At 42.6% G+C, this 18,391-nt stretch overlaps 1 protein-coding gene across 37 annotated transcripts in view; it reads right to left on the bottom strand.

Moving 5' to 3' along the window:
* The window catches only part of INPP4A (inositol polyphosphate-4-phosphatase type I A), a 997,999-nt gene that overhangs the window by 271,618 nt on the left and 707,990 nt on the right, over positions 1-18,391 (bottom strand). For 24 of the 37 annotated variants that reach the window (XM_069204341.1, XM_069204354.1, XM_069204336.1 and 21 more), the window contains 2 exons: positions 5,719-5,827; positions 2,231-2,248 (listed from right to left, as the gene is read on the bottom strand). In XM_069204341.1, the coding sequence (XP_069060442.1) occupies positions 2,231-2,248; positions 5,719-5,827 (127 nt within the window). The remainder of the gene's footprint in view (positions 1-2,230; positions 2,249-5,718; positions 5,828-18,391) is intronic. The other 13 variants (XM_069204338.1, XM_069204366.1, XM_069204349.1 and 10 more) reach the window with 1 other exon arrangement.

Below are 18,391 nucleotides of genomic sequence, written 5' to 3'. Positions count from 1 at the left end.
CACACAAATGTACCTGTGATTTAAAATTGCTTGCTTTCCAAATCGAAAAGATCCAGATCATGAATGCACATTTATTTTGTTGCTCCCTAAGAAATCATGCTATTCTCAATGTAAAGTATTCTTGCTTGGATTCCTTGTTGCAGCCCTTGCCATGGCTGCTACCTACAAAAAGTTTACTGCTAATAGGTCACTTGCATTGGGAACTCTCAAATTTAGTGCATGTCTGCTGGATTTATATCTCACTGCAGGTATATCTTCTTCTGCTCAGATTTCTTTAGACAATGAAAGTTTTGTGATACATCTAGCGTCAATGTGAAGTGATTTTTTTCCACTTAATCCCTGGTTTAACAGTGCCTGTGGAGTATGTGGTGTCCACACACAGGTCAAATAATGCGGAGAGACCTATGACTGTAAATGTACAATACAATTGCATGGATTGAGCCATCTTACAAAGTCTTTTTGTTAGGGGGCAGGCACACAGTAAAAATGACTGCAACATATTGGTATTACCACTCCCCGCTATCAGTTTGGAAACGCTAGGATTTGGTTTCACTTGCATGCCGTTTCTAACTATGCAGCTTATCTTATCCTACAGTTTCATAAATATTAATATACTCTGTTTAGCTTTCACATCCACCTGCAAATTCGTGATTTGTTGGTTTTAAGGAGTGATACATGTGACGAGAATTCACATCTGCATTAGTTTCCAGCCTTGATAAAGTTACCTGTACTACACTTATCGTAACTAAACAAGTGATAGCTAGTTTGAATTAAAGGTCTCAAAGGTTGGCTGTTTGAACTTCTATGCCTTTTACATTAATGAAATAGAAGAACTGATTGAATACCAAGTGTGACACTGCTGTTTTGGCATGCCGGCTATTTGTTTCTTAAAGACTTTGTGACTTTCTATGACTGGAAAGGTGGGAGGGGCTGCCAACTCCTTCTGCAGTGCACCCGACCATTGCTCAACATACAATTTTCAGCCTTTTGTGACTCTGGAAACATACATTAGGAGAATGCCAACGGCACTCTTCCCACTCCACAATTTACAGTGTCAATTTATTGTGCCTGTTTCGTGTGTGGTGTCCCCACTCTGATCGAATACTGAGGCCTATAAATGTAAATTTACATTACAATTACCAAAAAGTTGGAATTGTGTCCTCTGTCAAAGTCTTTTTGCTGAGAGGTAGGCGCACAGTAAAAAAAAAAAAAAAAAAAACATGACTAGCACGTTGGTTTTACGACCCCCGGCTGTCGATTTGGAAATGCTGTGTTGGAGAACCAGAAAAATGCATACTACATTTCCAAAGGTAATTTGTAAACTAAACAGCTCTTCAGGAAATTCTTCACAAAAATGTTACTTGTGCATCAACTGTTTCACAGAAAAGGAGGTTATGTGTATAAATGACTTTCACCAATAATTTACTAACTAAACAAGCAACTGAAAATGAAGTACAGTGTAATGATAAACATAATTGTTTTTTGATTGAAAATGGCATTGCTTGTTGACATACATCTGCATTCCAAACTGCAAACACTCTTTCAAATGAGCAGCGTTGACCTTAGAGCCAGATTGCGCTTCAGAATACTAGGAGCCTCAAACATACAGAGTGCATCCATATATATCACTGCTCAGCAAATTCACAGCCACGTGCTGCTGCCTGCCTTCTAGAAACTGAGGGGGACCATAAAAAGTACCTCAGGCTTACCTAACAAATTTTCACTTGCAAAGAGGCAGTACAATGCAAAGTCAAGTAAGTGCTTTTGAACGCTTGAAATAATTTATTGCAACAAAAAACTCAATGAAACAAGTCACAAATGTTATTTTAAAATATTTTTCAGGTTAATGCGCAGCAGAAGTGATCTAGGCAAAATGACGGTTCCAGATGTTTATAGCTGTGTGTGACAGCAAGAAAGTTGCAACTTCTGGATATTTTTCAAACTGCAGTTCTGGTACCAACTGCCATTGGACCTGGAGTGTTGCTGGTGGGAGTACAGAACGTACAGTGCTGTAATTCTTATATTACATACCAACAAAACATTGCAAAACAAGCAAGCACAGTGAAGTATGGCGTCGCAGACAATGGAAGTAAATACAAAAGAATAATGTATTTTTTTCTGCAGGTGACTAGGGGAGGTGAAAAAACAGTATAATGTACACTATACTATTGTGTGCCAGAGTGAAGGGGTGACACGTCTCTCCACAGGCTCTCAAAAACAGAAAACTCACCAACACTCCTCAAAACTGCTAAAAAAGGAAATCAACAAAAAATTAGCAAATTGTTAGCAAATGGCAAAAGCACAGCGGAAAAAAATATGAACAAATTAATTAAACGAAAACACTCTGTGGCCTTATACTTTTGCGAACGGAAGTTTGAAAATAAAGTGTTTAATAAATAAACATTGGATTAAACGAAAAAAGGTTTTGCCAGTCGTCGTTATGGAAACAGCTTGGCATGGCTTTGTGTACTTGTGTTGGGGAGGGGTGCACAGGTACACATTCTTTGCAGAACTAATAGTAATAAAGTCATGTACCATATGAGATCCTACACTCTAGCAAAGTGTCATTACGCCTAATCATCATGTGTGTGCACACTTTGGAATGGGTAATAATAACATGCAATATTTGTGAGTTATCCCACATTATAAGGTGTGTAAACAGTCGCAGCTCACTGGGATTACAGGGAGCAGGGCGGGGTGTGGGGGGTCGGGGGTAAAGGAATTTTAATAAAAAAATAAACTTACCTCTGTGCGGCTCCTCTCTCTCACGTTGACTTTGCATGCAGGCTCCCAACCTGCAATGCGCCCAATCCTGACGCTGCTCAGAGCAGTGTCAGGACTGGCTGGGAGTGCCCAGCCAGGGCACTCCCAGACAGACTGGGAGCCTGTGCAGGTTCTCTCCAGCCCAACAACAGTGCTGCTGGGGTGGAGACAGCCTACTGCGCATGTGCATGCGGAGTGAGGGGAGTGCACAGTGCACTACCCTCCCCTCACTGCTCGTCACCTCATGGCACCGCCCCTTTCACAAGGAAGGGACAATAAACATAGTTTATTGTCCCTTCCTTGTGAAAGGTTTGCAACTTCTGCTGCTGGCGGGGCGGGGGTGACGCTGTGTGTAAATCAGGATGAGGGGCAAATTAAACACTTGATAAATATCGAACCAAGGGCCTGATTTAGAGTTTGGCGGACGGATTACTCTGTCACAAACTTGATGGATATCCCACTCGCGGTATTTTGATCCCCATAGGCTACAAAGGGATCAGAATATAGTGGGCGGGATATCCGTCACTTCTGTGATGGAGTAACCCCCTCTACCAAACTTTAAATCAGGCCCTAAATTCAATCTTTAACGGTTATTTACAATGCGTGAACTTTTCACCTTGATTGAAGTGCAATTTGAACCCTTCTCGGAATAGGGGACCCTGCAATTTTCACTTGTGAGGATGATAAATTTGTCTTTGCCTCTAAATGAGAGCCTCTGTAGGTAATTTTGCTCTGCTTTGCTCCCCGAAGAGCATTTTGCTTCTCACTGCTCTATTTTGTTGATTGACCCACCACCTCTTGCAGTTTAAGGACTTCATGCAAGCCCGAGGCAGATAAACTACTAGCAAACATTAACCAGTGACACTTTCCATTTCTCACATATCTCCACCCCTTCACTCCTTTACGTTCATCTGTATTTAAATCATGTGTTTAAAACAGTTCACTGCTCAGTTGAAGCTGTATATGCGAGTGAAGTGTGGGCACCCTTTAATTTTAACACAACCAAACCCAAGACACTCAACTACTCAGTGTTTTTAGCATATATTGTGTTTCAGACCACCACAGAGACTTTCTGATTTCGCTCTTACAGTTGGGGCTGATAAGATAAAAGCATCTATTGAAAACTTCTAGATGCGGTTTCTATGAATAAAGATTAAGGAGACAGTATTTAAATTCTACAAGTATGCCAGTCATCAGGACTCATCTTATTTTAATGTATGGTTAAGGACAGAAGAAAGCACAGCTTTGCGCTGAAATACAGTTTAAGTCCTGGTCCGAAAGACTCTAGAGGACTACTCTGGGTTATAAAATAGGAATGAAGAAGCAGCTTATTTAACAAAACATCAAATTCACTTGACACCCATGGGCTGTGTACTTGAAGTGGACTTACAAATGTTCAAAAATAAAACATGGTTCTTGTCATTAATATTTTAACTCCTGCTAGATTGCCCCCAAATGAAACTCCTTCTATCGATAATTTTTAAAAATATTTTTAAGCATCCTTCCTCTTTTGCTAATCTATTATATAAACTGCCTTCACTCCTAAAACGGGAGTGACATGTAAAATGGATTTAGAAAGTGCTTGAGAACCAACTGAGGGGTATTGCCAGAAACCCTGAGATTCAACAAGAATACACACCAGCCAGGTCTTAAGGGTTTCCCCAAACTGTAGAAAATTTACAGTTGATCGAATATGAACTGAAAATGTTTCTAAACACTACACCCCTCATTACAACCCGCCAGGGCTGCAGTGGCGCTCTGACCGCCACCAAAACGGTGGTCCAACCACTTTGGTGGCATTCAGACCACCACATTATGACCGTGGCAGTTGGCCCACAGCCAGACCGCCATCACCGCCAGTTACCCTCCACTGGAGGGACTGGCGGTCCTTATCCGCCAGGACAGTGCTGCATGCAGCGCCACCCTGGGGATTACGCCCCCCCTCTCTGCCAGCTTTTAAATGGTGGCTGCACTGCCATGTAAAAGCTGCCGGAGATGGGGCGCAGGGGGTCCCATGGGAGCCCCTGCACTTGGCCAGGGCAGTGGAGGGGCCCCCACGGGACAGCCCTGTTGCGCTTTGACAAGTGCGACGGGTGCTGTTGCACCTTATGCACCGCAACATTGCCGCTGTCTCAATTATGAGTTGGTGTCAATGTTATGGGCTGTTCCCCACTGGGGCAGTGGGCAGAAACACTGTTTCTGCCTGCTGACCCACTGGGGAACTTGTTATGGGGCCTGGGGGAAGGTGGCTGCACTGGAGGCAACCTGACCGTGGGATTGTGGCAGGCAGCCTTTTCCGCCCGCCAAACTTGTAATGACCCCCTACATGTCTGATTTTTAAATATCATACTCCCTGGCATGTATTCCTCATTTTAGGAACATTTGTCAAAAAAGAATTGGCAGAGCGAAGGATTCAAGATGATTGTTAAAAATGAAAGGGATCTGTTACAAACTTGGGACTAGAATTATATAAAGTTTTGGGCAAATGCACAAGCTTTCAAATATAGGTCTCTTTCCATCTGGAATCATGCGCAGATATAAGAGGAAGACAGAGAGTGCAACCTATTACTGCAAAAAAGAGCAAGGTAAAAGGCTGCATTTTCTTGATGGCAGAGAGTAAAAGAAATGCATCCTTTTACTTTGCACCTTTATTGTTTTTATGCATAGGAAATTGCATTTCCTGTCCTCTCCAATGCTAGGCCCTATTTCCATATCTGAAGACATGTCACACAATGGAAGACAACCTTCAAAGGAGAAAAGCTCACAGAGCTGAAATTAGGAAGGAACAGAAACAATATTTAACTGAGAAAGCAGTAGAAGCTAAAATATTATAGGTACACTATATTTCATTTCCTTAAAAAGTGTATGCCCCATTCAGCTTTTCTCTATTTTTTATGCAATGACGTTTCAGAAACCCACTTTGAAATAACTATCATGTGAGACCCGCATACTTACTTTTTTTTTGCCTCTTCAAATTTGTGCAGGTGTTTCCGTAGTCCTCCTGTTTTAAACCCTTGACAGTGGGCTGCTGGAGCACCTATAGTCACAATGTCATAATTCTGATCTGGAAGAGAAGACAGCACTTCTGTGAGACACTCCAGTCCCCCTGGGTTGACCCTTTGCTGTGGTTTGAAGCCTGCTACATAGCCTTTCCACTGTATGGTCTGTGTAAAAGGACTCTAAGTTTATTTTCAATGCAGCGCAGCCTATAGCAGGCTGCTCCGGCAGGTCAATAGACCAGGCTACCACTGAAGGATGTTTACAGATTTTCAAAAGCCCTGTGTATCTGTAGCACGCACAATCTAACATCATGGTAGACATGAGCATGTTTAGGCAACAAATAATTGTAGTTTAAGGAGCATTTAATAAATCATTGGTTAATGCCATTTGTGCCGTGCTTACTTCTAAAGACCACATACAAATTTGGATTTCGACTTGTACTAAAGCTATATTGAGACGTGCTGGTCTCGCCCCATGTCCGGCTGAAACCTGCTACCAGCTGACAAAAGAAAAGTTAAACACATTTATAACGCAGAGTTGGGTAATGCAGGGGTAAGTTGCAAACATTCATAACTGTTTGAGACAATGGACTGTATACCCTGGCAAATACCTGAATTCATGCGTTAACTGTTTTAAAAGAATGGTACATTTTGAATCGCTTATAGGGAGAAGAATATAAGAAATTAATTGCTACAAGGATAGTCCCCATGAAATAAAGATAATTCTTACGTGCTGACAATCATGAATTGTAACACTTAAGGCCAGATGTAGCAAAGGTTTTTACCCATTCTGTGTCTATGGGAAAAAGTGTTCATACATATGGCCCTTAGTTTCCAATAATTGCAGTGCTAAAAGCGTGTTTTTCATGCTAGTTTCTTGTCATAAAAAGAGCATCTTGCTTGGAGTGAAATCAGTCAAGGAGCCCCCAATGCAAAAACAAACATGAAACCTGAGATACGCTGATTATCATTGGAGGGGAAAGCGCTGCCGGGTCTCCTACTTTTCCAAGGGAGATGGACCTCAGCTGTTGCTCTGTCATCTAACTGATGACAACACCACACAGTCTACTAAGCCTAAGGATGGTAAAAGGAGTAAACGCTAGTTGAACAGATGCTGTTACCATCACTTTCAGTGTGCATTGGCCATGACTGATATCTTCTTTACGTGCTGTGGTAGGGTGGGTGGTCACTGGCTGGGTGATGGGCAACTAGGAAATATATGGCGACCATAGCCGTGTGCTGCCTTCTATGCTATGGTGAGGGGCGCGGACGGTCACCTGCTGGAAGACCACCTGCTGGTGAATTTTAATAGATGTGCTGGCCACAGGTTGTGTGCCAGGAAGAGATAACAACAACTAAAGAGCCATATCTTAAAGTGCCTCTTCAACAATAAACCCATAAATACGTGCATAAAACAAACACTTTATGTATGTTCTACATACGTAAACACAGTATTACAGTTATCAGCTGCTATCTTTTTTAAAACAACCATCTGTTTTGTATTTTAGTTCACCTTCTTTTCCACACAAAAATTATTTTCTTTCACTATAATACCTAACAAATATTAAAGTGCATTTACGTACTTAACTACATCGTACTGCAGGAAAGAATTTGGTTAACTTACACAATGTTTTGCTTTTTAAGGGGGCGGGGTGGGGCTTTCTTTTCAAGATGCGTTCATCATATAGTCTCTAAAAGGTGCTGCTGCATTCGACAAGAATGCACCCCACGCACTGCATTGGAAGCACTGCCATACAAACAGTAGCCAACTGACTGATGCTGAGAAAGTAATGCTCGTCTGTTATGAACCAAGATGTGACTGATGCTGTTTTAAACTAATCTTTAAGATGGGCTTACCCAAATGAGCCACGGCTAAAGGAGGCTGACCCAAACCCCACATTCTGTGTTTTATAATAAGATATCTGGCAGATGCTGAAAGATTTCAAGCCAGACATAAAATGGGGACCATTGCCTGGAAATGGTCCATTTCTCATAGGTAACGCAGGCCATAACGTGTGCAACCTTAGATCAAAACACTTTGCATCTGCTGCAAACAACAGCTTGTCCCTTGCCTTGAAAAAATTGATATTCAATTGAAAACACTCATTCACAATTCATTTAAAAAACTTACACTATGCGTGTTGGAGCAGTAACAGAGCCAGGGAACTTGAGGTGTGACTTCTCCCTGCTAAAGGGCCACTTATGAAAGGACATACATTTCACCCTAGATAAAACTACAGATATCTGGGAGCGTACAACTCTGGCTGTATTTGCAGATGTAATTTTAACAAGTATATAATACAACTGACCTCAAACAAAACTAAAATGTATTCAGCAGGTGAGACTAATTTTACTAATATCCTGCAACAGCTTCTCACAATGCAGCATACATCAAACTGGTTGGTTAATGCTATTCATGATATGTTTACACCCCTATAATCTATTGTGTCGCTGCTGATTTCCCATTCATATTTGAAGACGTTACTTATTTTGTTTCAGTGGTAATAAAATAGTAATTCTAAAAGTCATTTCCACGACGACATCTGTGTATAGAATATCTGAAGAAACATTATCCTGAAATTAGGTAAAACCTTTTAGCCTGTACAGTACAAACACATTGGTTACCATGATTCCATGCAGTAGAATATATTGCAGATTACGTTAAAGGTCTTCATCACGCCCACAAATAGTGGGTCTCGTACCAAGGTAGCGTGAAAAGTTATGATCTGCAAACTAGTGATGGAGAGCGGGAACACCCTTTCTAAAGTTGTGTTTCTGAAGGATGGACTAATAAACTTGAGAGTGCTCTTCTCTACCTGGTATGCACTCCAAACAACCCTTCATTTCTAGGAATTATCAGTTGTTTTAGGACATAGAGCTGCACATTGATTTCTGCAGTGCGGTTTAAAACAGGTTTATCATAATAATTTAGTTGATGCGTTGGGGAAGTATTCAAGGAAGGATGCAACGGGTCACTTGATGCAAGTAAATCATTGGAAAAACGAACAGAAACCACACTGGAGGGAAACGGAATCATGGAAAACCAATTTTAAGAAGGAAATACAAATAAATTGAAAATTTAAGGAAAGATCATTTTAAGGAAATATCCAAAATCACACACTTGGGTGAAGATTAGTGGTAGTGAGGGTTTTTTTGGGTTCAGGGATGTGTGATGTTTGGGGTGATGAGGGTTTTTTAGGGTTAACAGATTTCTTTTTTTATTTCGCTTTCTTACAAAGACACACCTTCAACAAGCAGCAATGGAGAGAAAATACATTTTCACAAAGAATAAGAAAAAAACTGCAATACAACATTACTACATAGACATCCTCAAAATATCATCCATACCACCATTAATACAGGTCAGAATATAAAATGCAAGCAAACAGTACAAGCAGGAAAAAGTGCAAATATACTTCAAATTGGCAGTCAGAGCAGTTCCAGCATTCTATATTGAGTCAAGGAGAAAACTAGTCTAAAATTACATATACTCATAATTCCACTCATTCAAGCTCAGGGAACCAGATACGAAAATTAAAAGTGTCAAGTGCAACATTTCATTTTCTGAAGTTAAAATACACAGATCTAAGGTGCAATATGGCAACTTCTTACATATCTCGTCCGATAATCCAAAATGTAATCAAGACCAAAGTGCCAGTACTTAATAACCCACTGCAAGGGAGAGCAAAAGACAGTCCTATCCCGCCCCACAGTCTTATTCTCTGCATTACTTTAGGTCTGTATGATTGGAGCAGAATATTTCCAAAATCTTTCAACGCTTCTGCGTTTCCCTCCTCCCTTTGACTAGAGATGCTCCTTTAAAAAGACTACCCTTTAAAATATTTTCATTAACATATAAGTCAAATAAAGCAAAAACCGGTGACAGTCAATGCAAGCATGTTGTTAGGTACCATGATGCCAGTTAGTGGTACATAGTTAATAGACACACACTCTTATCCCTTGCGCGCCCCAACTCCCGCATCTCTCACATTTGCGTTCACATTCAGCCTCCCTTGTCATCCTGAGTGTTATCCAATGCTGGAGTACAGAGTTGTCCCCGATATTCGTTCGATTTCCCCCACACCTTAGTCCATTTGTGTGGACACCCTGTACTTTTATAGACTACCTTTTTAGCCTGCATGCACCAGTCCATGTCCTTCTTCCAATCCCCCAACAGCAGTGTAGTATTGGCTCCTCAAAGTCCGGCTATGTTTCATTGGCCGCTATCAATCACAGAGTGACGCAAAGGCGGTCCATGCGAGAGAGATCTCTATCTCCTCAAATGTTCAGAAGGCACTATTTCAGTTCCAGTTCAATGCCACACACATGCCCCACACAGGTCACCACCCCTGCCCAATAATCTTGAAGCATAGGATAATCCCATTTCATGTGGTAAAATGTGCACAGTTGACCACATTTCTTTGGACAGAGTTCTGCATTCACTTTACCCAATTTCAGCAGCATTGAGGCTGCGTAGTAACTCCTATGGAGGGTCTTAAGCTGTATGAGTCGGAAGAGTGCACTTATGGCTACCTCTCGCAGAGAGGCCAAGGCTTCTGGCCACTCGTCCTCCTCTATCTCACGAAGATCGCTTTCCCAAGTCTACCTTAGTCAAACTAAGATGTACAGGGAATTGCTTAACAATTTTTGTTATGTGAGGGAGATCGCCCTTATTGGTAAGTGGTCGTCAAGTAGCCTATCCTCTAGTGGGGAGGACTCAGGGAGAACTGTCCCTTTAGGAATCACTTTGTATAAGGTGTGGCGGACCTGCAAGTACCTGTAGGTCTCAGTGGGCGCCATCTGATAATCATTTTGCAGAAGGGTATTACCTTGCCATTCTTCCACAAATCGCTCACTCTGGACAAGCCAATAAGATCCCACTCATCGAACCTTTTCTGGAGAGCTAGGGTTCCCAGACATGCTGTATCAGGGCGTCGCCTCAGTAAGCTCCCCCCCCCCCAGCCCAGTGCTGCCAGCACTGCATGTCACGGCTGTGGGGTCAAAGCCTGGTGCACGGTTCGATACCCCACAGATGGCCCGCAAGAACATACCCCCTCTCCTCGGGCTGCAGGTTTCTCAAGACCATTCTATAGGCCGGCTCATACCCTGGTAGGTGCATCCAGTGCTTCATTACCACCAATGGAATGCCCAGTGGTATTTTCTTATATCAGGGAAAGCTATTCCCCCATCGTACCAACCCCTTGTCAGTTTTTGAAGCGCTATGCGAGGTGGAACCCCAGCCCAAAGAAGTATGCGGGCCTCATTATCAATGGCACGGAAATAGGATTGAGGTATGAGGTAGGGGGTGTTTTGAGTGCATACAGGAATCATGGGAATGCCATCATTTTGAAAAGGGCTGCTTTCCCTAACAAAGAGAGGGGGCAGGGTTTTCCAGTGTTTCACATCTCTCCTTAAGCACTTCAGGGGGCGTTCAAGGTTGTGTGTGTAAAACATGTCTGAATCTTTCATGACGAAGGTGCTTAAATAGCGGAATCCCTCTACCACTACCCTTGCCCCATAGTAATCAGGGAGTGGCGACCCATGAAGAACATATATCAGGGATTTATCCCAGTTAATAGTATAGCCGGAGCATGTATGATATAGTGTAAAAACGTGCATGATCCTACTTAGGGTAGAGGGGGAATACACTACACAGAGTAAGATATCATCCGCATAAAGGGAGATTCAGTCCTCCCAGTCTGCGGTCCATCTCAGTCCCCTTCCCAGGGCATCTGTGCGGATCCATGCCGCCAGTGGTTCCAACATCAATGCAAAGATAAGGGGAGAGAGCGGGCAGCCTTGTCTGGTGCTCCTTCGAAGGGGAAATGGTGCTGAGGGGCCACCATTTACTGTCACCTGTGCCAGAGGATCCAAGACGTAATTTCGGGTCCCTACCCCATCTTTTCGAGGACTGCATACATGAAAGGCCACTCCACGATATAGAATGCCATTTGTGCATCCAGTGACAGCACAAGCGCGGATTTCGGATGCTCGTCCCAAAACCCCATGCAACCGCCTGAGGTTGAGCACTGTATTTCTACTTGCCATGAATCTGGATTTATCCGGATGAGGCAGAGATCTGATCACCCTGATCAGTTGCGAGGCTAACAGCTTAGCAAGAATTTAACTTCCGCATTGAGCAATGAGATAGGCCAGTAGTCGTCTGGCAGTTTATTTTCTTTAGGGATGACCACTATGGTCACCAACTTCTGGTCCTGTGGAAGTTGTCCAACTTCACAGCTTTCGAGAAGCATACGTAAGAGAAGTGGGGTGTGCTGTCCACTGTCATATTATTGAGTTCTATTGGAAGACCACTGGGGGCGAGCACTTTAACTGATGACGGACTACGAATTGCTTGAACTATCTCTGTATCCATCAAGTCCTTGTCTAGGGTTAGCAGGTCCTCCTCCTCGGAGAGATCTGGTATTTGAATGTCCACAAGAAGTTCATGGCACTCATCAACAGTGGCTGTTTTTGCCAGAAAGAAGAGTTGACTATTAATAAACTATTAATTTTCTCTAACCAGATTTGCAGCCTCAGTGGTTCAGCAGGTTTCCAAAGTGCCATAATAGTCGACTTTGCTAACAACATTGCAATAAACCACAAATGATGGGCTAAAGTGGGGCTAATACCTAGATGTTTTGAGCAGCCTAACAAAACAGCATCCACATCTGCTGTGTAATTTTTCCCCCAGAGAAATCTGCAGTCCTTTCAGCACATTTCCCAAAAGGTTTCCACACTTCCATATAATAAAAATCCAACTGCCTGATTCAGAGCATCTGGGACACTGGTCAGATGTATTAACACTCCATTTATGTAATGAAGTTAAGGTATGACATATCTTCCATTGGGCGTACAGTTGCATTTGAGTAAAATTAGGACACCGTAAAGCTTTGAAACTGAGGGCAGAAACTTCCAACAAAAGGTCCCGAGTTAAGTTCACCCTATTCTCTTGTGACCATTTAGTTTGAATAGTTCTAAACCGAGCCTGAAAGTTAGCTTCCCCTGAGTTCAACCATTTTACCAATTAGCTCGGTTTTGTGTAGACCTGAATGTAATGAAAAGGAGCCCCAACTACCTCCCGAGTTGTTTCAATTAGCAAATTTTCGAATTTCCTTAAAATGGGCACAATCTGATAATATAGCAACTTATTCTGGCCCCGCAAATGTCGAAAAAACAAGCTGAGCAGTTTCCCACAGAATCAATGCCCCATTAACCTCCCAGTTCACCACTTTCATCAAACGACATTGCTCCAATGTGGAAGCTACCCCCAGCAATTAATCGGAACAAAAGCTCTTAACAGGGTGCTCAGCATGAATATTAGGAATTCGTAACCAGTGAAAAAGTTGCTTCTGCTTAATTCTGTAGACCAGAAGCGTATGATACCTGACCATTTGTGGATTATTTTCGAGTGGGTATTGGGTTCTAAACAAAATATAGTCCCTTTGCCTACAGCACAGAGAAAAAACTATCAAACTTTTTTAAATTGCCAAAACAACATACCTGGTGCAATGCATCAAATAGGCCCCTAAATAATACATTTTAAAATCTGGTATGGCTAACCCTCCGTAACCACTTGGGAGAGACAACCCCATCATACTAATTCTTGGGCTGCTCTTATCCCATCTGAAAGTGATGTCCATTCAGCTACTGAAAAAAATATTATGAAGGACACAGGGCACTGATGTGAACATTTTTTTACAAGGGCAAAAAATATATTTTAACTAATGCTATCCTGCCAATTCTTGAAATTGGCACCGTACCCCACGGTTCCACAGATTTTGGACCTTTTAAAGCAAGATGGGGGAGTTTAATAATACAGATCTTCAAACTTTCAGACCCCTTATGCCCAGATACCTAACTGTTTTTTGCTGATATATGTTCTGGAGATCCGGCAGCAGGGCGGAGAAAGAGTTAAAAATAGGAATCTTTGTCTTAGAAATGTTAACTCGATACATTGTGAACCTTGAAAACTGAGAAAAAAAGACCAAACTGTTCTTTAAACACCCCACTCTCCATTGTCAGGTATAGCACAAGAACGCCCACATATAATTTAAATTTCGAGATTTCGGGATTGCCTGTCTCACTCTCGTATTCTGTCAAATACAACAAACCAGAGGCTCAAGAAAAACGGCAAAAAGAGCTGGAGACAGATGGCAGCCATATCTGTTGCCCTGCAAATTTGGAAAGAATCCAGAACCTTACAATTAAGGGATACTTTAATGAACAATCCCTGATACAATGCCGCAATCATTCTTGTGAGCTGGGATGGGAACCTCATGGCCTCCATTACCAGAAACAAATAATCCCAGCTCACAAGGCCAAATGTCTTCTCTATTCAATAAACAGGACCACTGCAGGAATATAAATATGGTTCAAATAATCAACAGTTTCTGCTAAATGATGCGTATTTTAATAAAGTTGACACCAGCGGATAAACCCGAGATGGCTTTTCTCAATTAAAAAAGGAAAAACTTCAGCTATCCTTGCTACCAAACTTTTACAGTCTGAATTCAGCAGCACAACTGGGTGAAACAAATGTATATGCTCCGGGTCTATATTCTTCTCTAAGAAAGCATAAACAGACCTTTACGAAAAGGAAATGCAATGGAGACACCCATGAGTATAGTATTAAATAAGGCCAGCAAAGGGCCTTTCACTTCTGAAATCAAGGCCTGTTATCACTACGTATGAAACCCATCTTCTCCTGATGCCTTTCCTCTTGGCAAAGTTCTAACCCCTGGCACTACTTCTGTTAATGTTCTAGGGAGGACAAGTTTAGGGCCACTTCACACAGCAATTTTGGAAGGGAAATACCCTGTAGGAAATCAGACATATCTCTCCTATCAGAGGGTTGGCCAGCTGCATATATGGCTGCAAAATGCTGAAGAAAGACTCCCTCAATTAACTAGGCTTCCCTCCGCAGGGAACCAGTTAAAGGCTCCGGTCTTTTATCTGCAGCATTTTTGGCTTGCCTGGCTCCAACATGCCAAGCTAGCAGCTTTCCACTTACTTCTACTGTCTCATACAATTGTTGCCCATATGTGCTGGCATTGATAATTTACTTGTCCAAAAGAAACTGCTGCAGATTACGATTCGCCCGCTCTCTCTCTCTTTAAAATGTGAAAGCATTGGGCACCTAGGAGAGATCAACCTCTGCTAATTGAAGACCCAAAGACAATGCTTAAACTCCATTTTAGCTAACATATTGGAGAAACTTTGAAATGCTGTAATCTCCCCTTTCATAGTAACTTTAAAAGCTTCCCAAATGTTATCTAGTGAGGCAATAAATCTATTTTATTTTAAAAAACGATGCCTGCTCTCTCATTTCTGCAATAGATCATTCACTGGCAAGTAATGTTCTATTAAAGAACCAATGCTTAGGCACAGGGGATCTTATTATAGAGACCTACATCTAAATTTATAGCAGCGTGGTCTGATAAAGAATTTTATATAATTGAGGGAGAAGAGACTAAAATATCCCTAGATATAAGAAAAAAGTCTATTCCTGATGTGGAGCAATACCTGGAGGAGAAAAAAAGTATAGCATCTAACATTTAGATAAAAAGCTTGCCAGAAATCTACCAAGGTATGCTCATTTTTAATCCTATGAACTGCCCTTGCCATCTTAGGCTTACATTGAGGGATAGTGCCCCTTCTTATATCAATGTCTAGGTTCTGAAAGAAATTAAAGTCACCTCCTATTATTAAATTTCCAGCATTCTTAGCCAATTGACAAGACACTTTATACAATGGCTGGGGGTCACCTAAAGTTGATCCCTAAAAAGAAACTGAGGGCCTCTCATCATGTATACAAATTTGAGCCATCGCCCATGTACTTGACCAATCTGCCACAACCTGATCTAGTTGGACCCCATACCTATTACTAACCAAAGTCGCAAGCCATCTATGAGGTGCTGCTGCTGAAGAATGGCCCGGTAATTGAAAACGCGATAAATGATATGAAGGCATTCTACGTTTCCTAATATGAGCCTCCTGCAGTAAAACCAAAGATGACCTCTACTCGGCAAGCCAGTCAAAAACTGCCGGGCGTTTACGTGGGTTATTTAAACCATTAGCAGAGATTATTCTACTAATCCTTCTCTGTGGTGCCGCTCAGCATATTAAAGTTTAGATTACAACACACCCCAGCAGAGCCCTTCCATACTTCCAATCCACACTCCCCCTTGATTTAACACATCCCTGTAAGGAATCATTTTGCCCCCCAAAAAACACTTGACCCAATCCCCATCAGGGTTACGGGCCCCTCAATTCCCCACACCCAAACCCCTGTGGCAACCAGAAAATGCTGCATGCATCCTTAATCCAGACACCTCCCACACAGCACATGACTCCCAAACCTTTGTCTCAACCTTGTTGCCCAGTCACAAACTCACCCTCTCCCAACATCTGGTGTGCTGCTCGCAATTTGCGCTGGGCCCAGGTGGCCGGACCCCACCCCTCTTCAAACCTTCTTAAATTTTGAAACAAACCAGATGAAAGAAACAATAAATAAATAACTCATAATTTTTCCATGGACTGTATCTCACATAAATATTTCTGAACGGACTGAACATTGTTAGAAATGGGGTCTTTGGTTGACAGTCAGGTTACCCCCTTTTCATGCAAGGACCCTCACTCTAGTCAGGGTAAAAGAAAATCACCCTCAGCTAACCCCTGCTTACCCCCTTGATACCTTGGCAGAGCAGTACTCTTAACTTCAGAGTGCTAGGTGTAAAGTATTTGTACCAACACACACAGTAACTCAATGAAAACACTACAAAATAACACAACATCAGTTTAGAAAAATAGGAAATATTTATCTTATCAAAGCAAGACCAAAACAACAAAACCCCGACATACACATGTCAAATTATGAATTGTTAAAGATTAAGCTCAAAAATAGCACTTAGAAACACAAAATGCTTCGATGAGGTGTTAACACGGCATTGTGACGGAGTCGTTCCCAACAATCCGAAACCAGCGGCGCCAGACACAGAGTCGCGTAGACCCCCAAGTACAGTACCTTTTGTAAAGAGTGAAAACAAGTCGATGCGCGGCGTCTGTGTGAAACATTGAATCCGCGCACTTCGAGCGGCGTCGGTCACGTAGTGATGAGGCAACTTCCACGGAGTCGCGGACTTCATGGGGGCTGCAGCGGCATGGGGCCTGCGAAGGTCGTTGCGTTCCAGCGAAGATCACGGAGTCGGTTGCAGGCAGCGTCACCGGATTCAGCAGCGGCGTCGGTCCGAAGTCGTCCGACATCAATTTCCTTGGATTTCCACCAGCTTTCCTTTCAAGGGCCCAGGGACTGGATAGGGCACCACTTGTCAGAGCAGGAGTCTCTCCAGAGACTCCAGGTGCTGGCAGAAAGAAGTCTTTGCTGTCCCTGAGACTTCAAACAACAGGAGCAAGCTCTAAATTAAGCCCTTGGAGATCCACACAAGAAGGAAGGCCACAAAAAGTCCAGTCTTTGTCTTCTAGCACAGGCAGAAGCAGCAACTGCAGGATAGCTCCACAAAGCACAGGCAGGGCAGCACTTCTCAGCTCTTCAGCTCTTCTCCAGGCAGAGATTCCTCTTGTTTCCAGAAGTGTTCTAAAGTCTGTGGTTTTGGGTGCCCATCTTATACCCAATTTCTTCTTTGAAGTAGGCCTACTTTAAAGGAAAGTCTCTTTGAATGTGAAATCCTGCCTTGCCCAGGCCAGGCCCCAGACACTCACCAGGGAGTCGGAGACTGCATTGTGTGAGGACAGGCACAGCTCTTTCAGGAGTAAGTGACCACTCCTCCCCTCCCTCCTACCACAGATGGCTCATCAGGAAATGCAGACTACACCCCATCTCCTTTTGTGTCACTGTCTAGTGTGAGGTGCAACCAGCCCAACTGTCAAACTGACCCAGACAGGGAATCCACAAACAGGCAGAGTCACAGAAATGGTATAAGCAAGAAAATGCTCACTTTCTAAAAGTGGCATTTTCAAACACACAACCATAAAATCAACTTTACTAAAAGATGTATTTTTAAATTGTGAGCTCAGAGACCCCAAACTCCACATGTCCATCCGCTCCCAAAGGGAATCTACACTTTAATCAGATTTAAAGGTAGCCCCCATGTTAACCTATGAGAGGGACAGGCCTTGCAACAGTGAAAAACGAATTTAGCAATATTTCACTGTCAGGACATATAAAACACATTACTATATGTCCTACCTTAATTATACACTGCACCCTGCCCTTGGGGCTACCTAGGGCCTACCTTAAGGGTGTATTACATGTAAGGAAAGGGAAGGTTTAGGCCTGGCAAGTGGGTACACTTGCCAAGTCGAATTTACAGTTAAAACTGCACACACAGACGCTGCAGTGGCAGGTCTGAGACATGATTACATAGCTACTCATGTGAGTGGCACAACCAGTGCTGCAGGCCCACTAGTAGCATTTGATTTACAGGCCCTGGCACCTCTAGTGCACTTTACTAGGGACTTACTAGTAAATCAAATATGCCAATCATGGATAAACCAATTACATACAATTTACACAGAGAGCATATGCACTTTATCACTGGTTAGCAGTGGTAAAGTGCTCAGAGTTCAGAAGCCAACAGAAACAGGTCAGAAAAAATAGGAGGCAGGAG

This window comes from Pleurodeles waltl, chromosome 8 (genome assembly GCF_031143425.1).
Source record: "Pleurodeles waltl isolate 20211129_DDA chromosome 8, aPleWal1.hap1.20221129, whole genome shotgun sequence".
NCBI lineage: Eukaryota > Metazoa > Chordata > Amphibia > Caudata > Salamandridae > Pleurodeles > Pleurodeles waltl.
The sequence above is the reverse complement of the archived record's forward strand: the minus strand, read 5'-3'. Positions and strand labels throughout refer to the sequence as shown.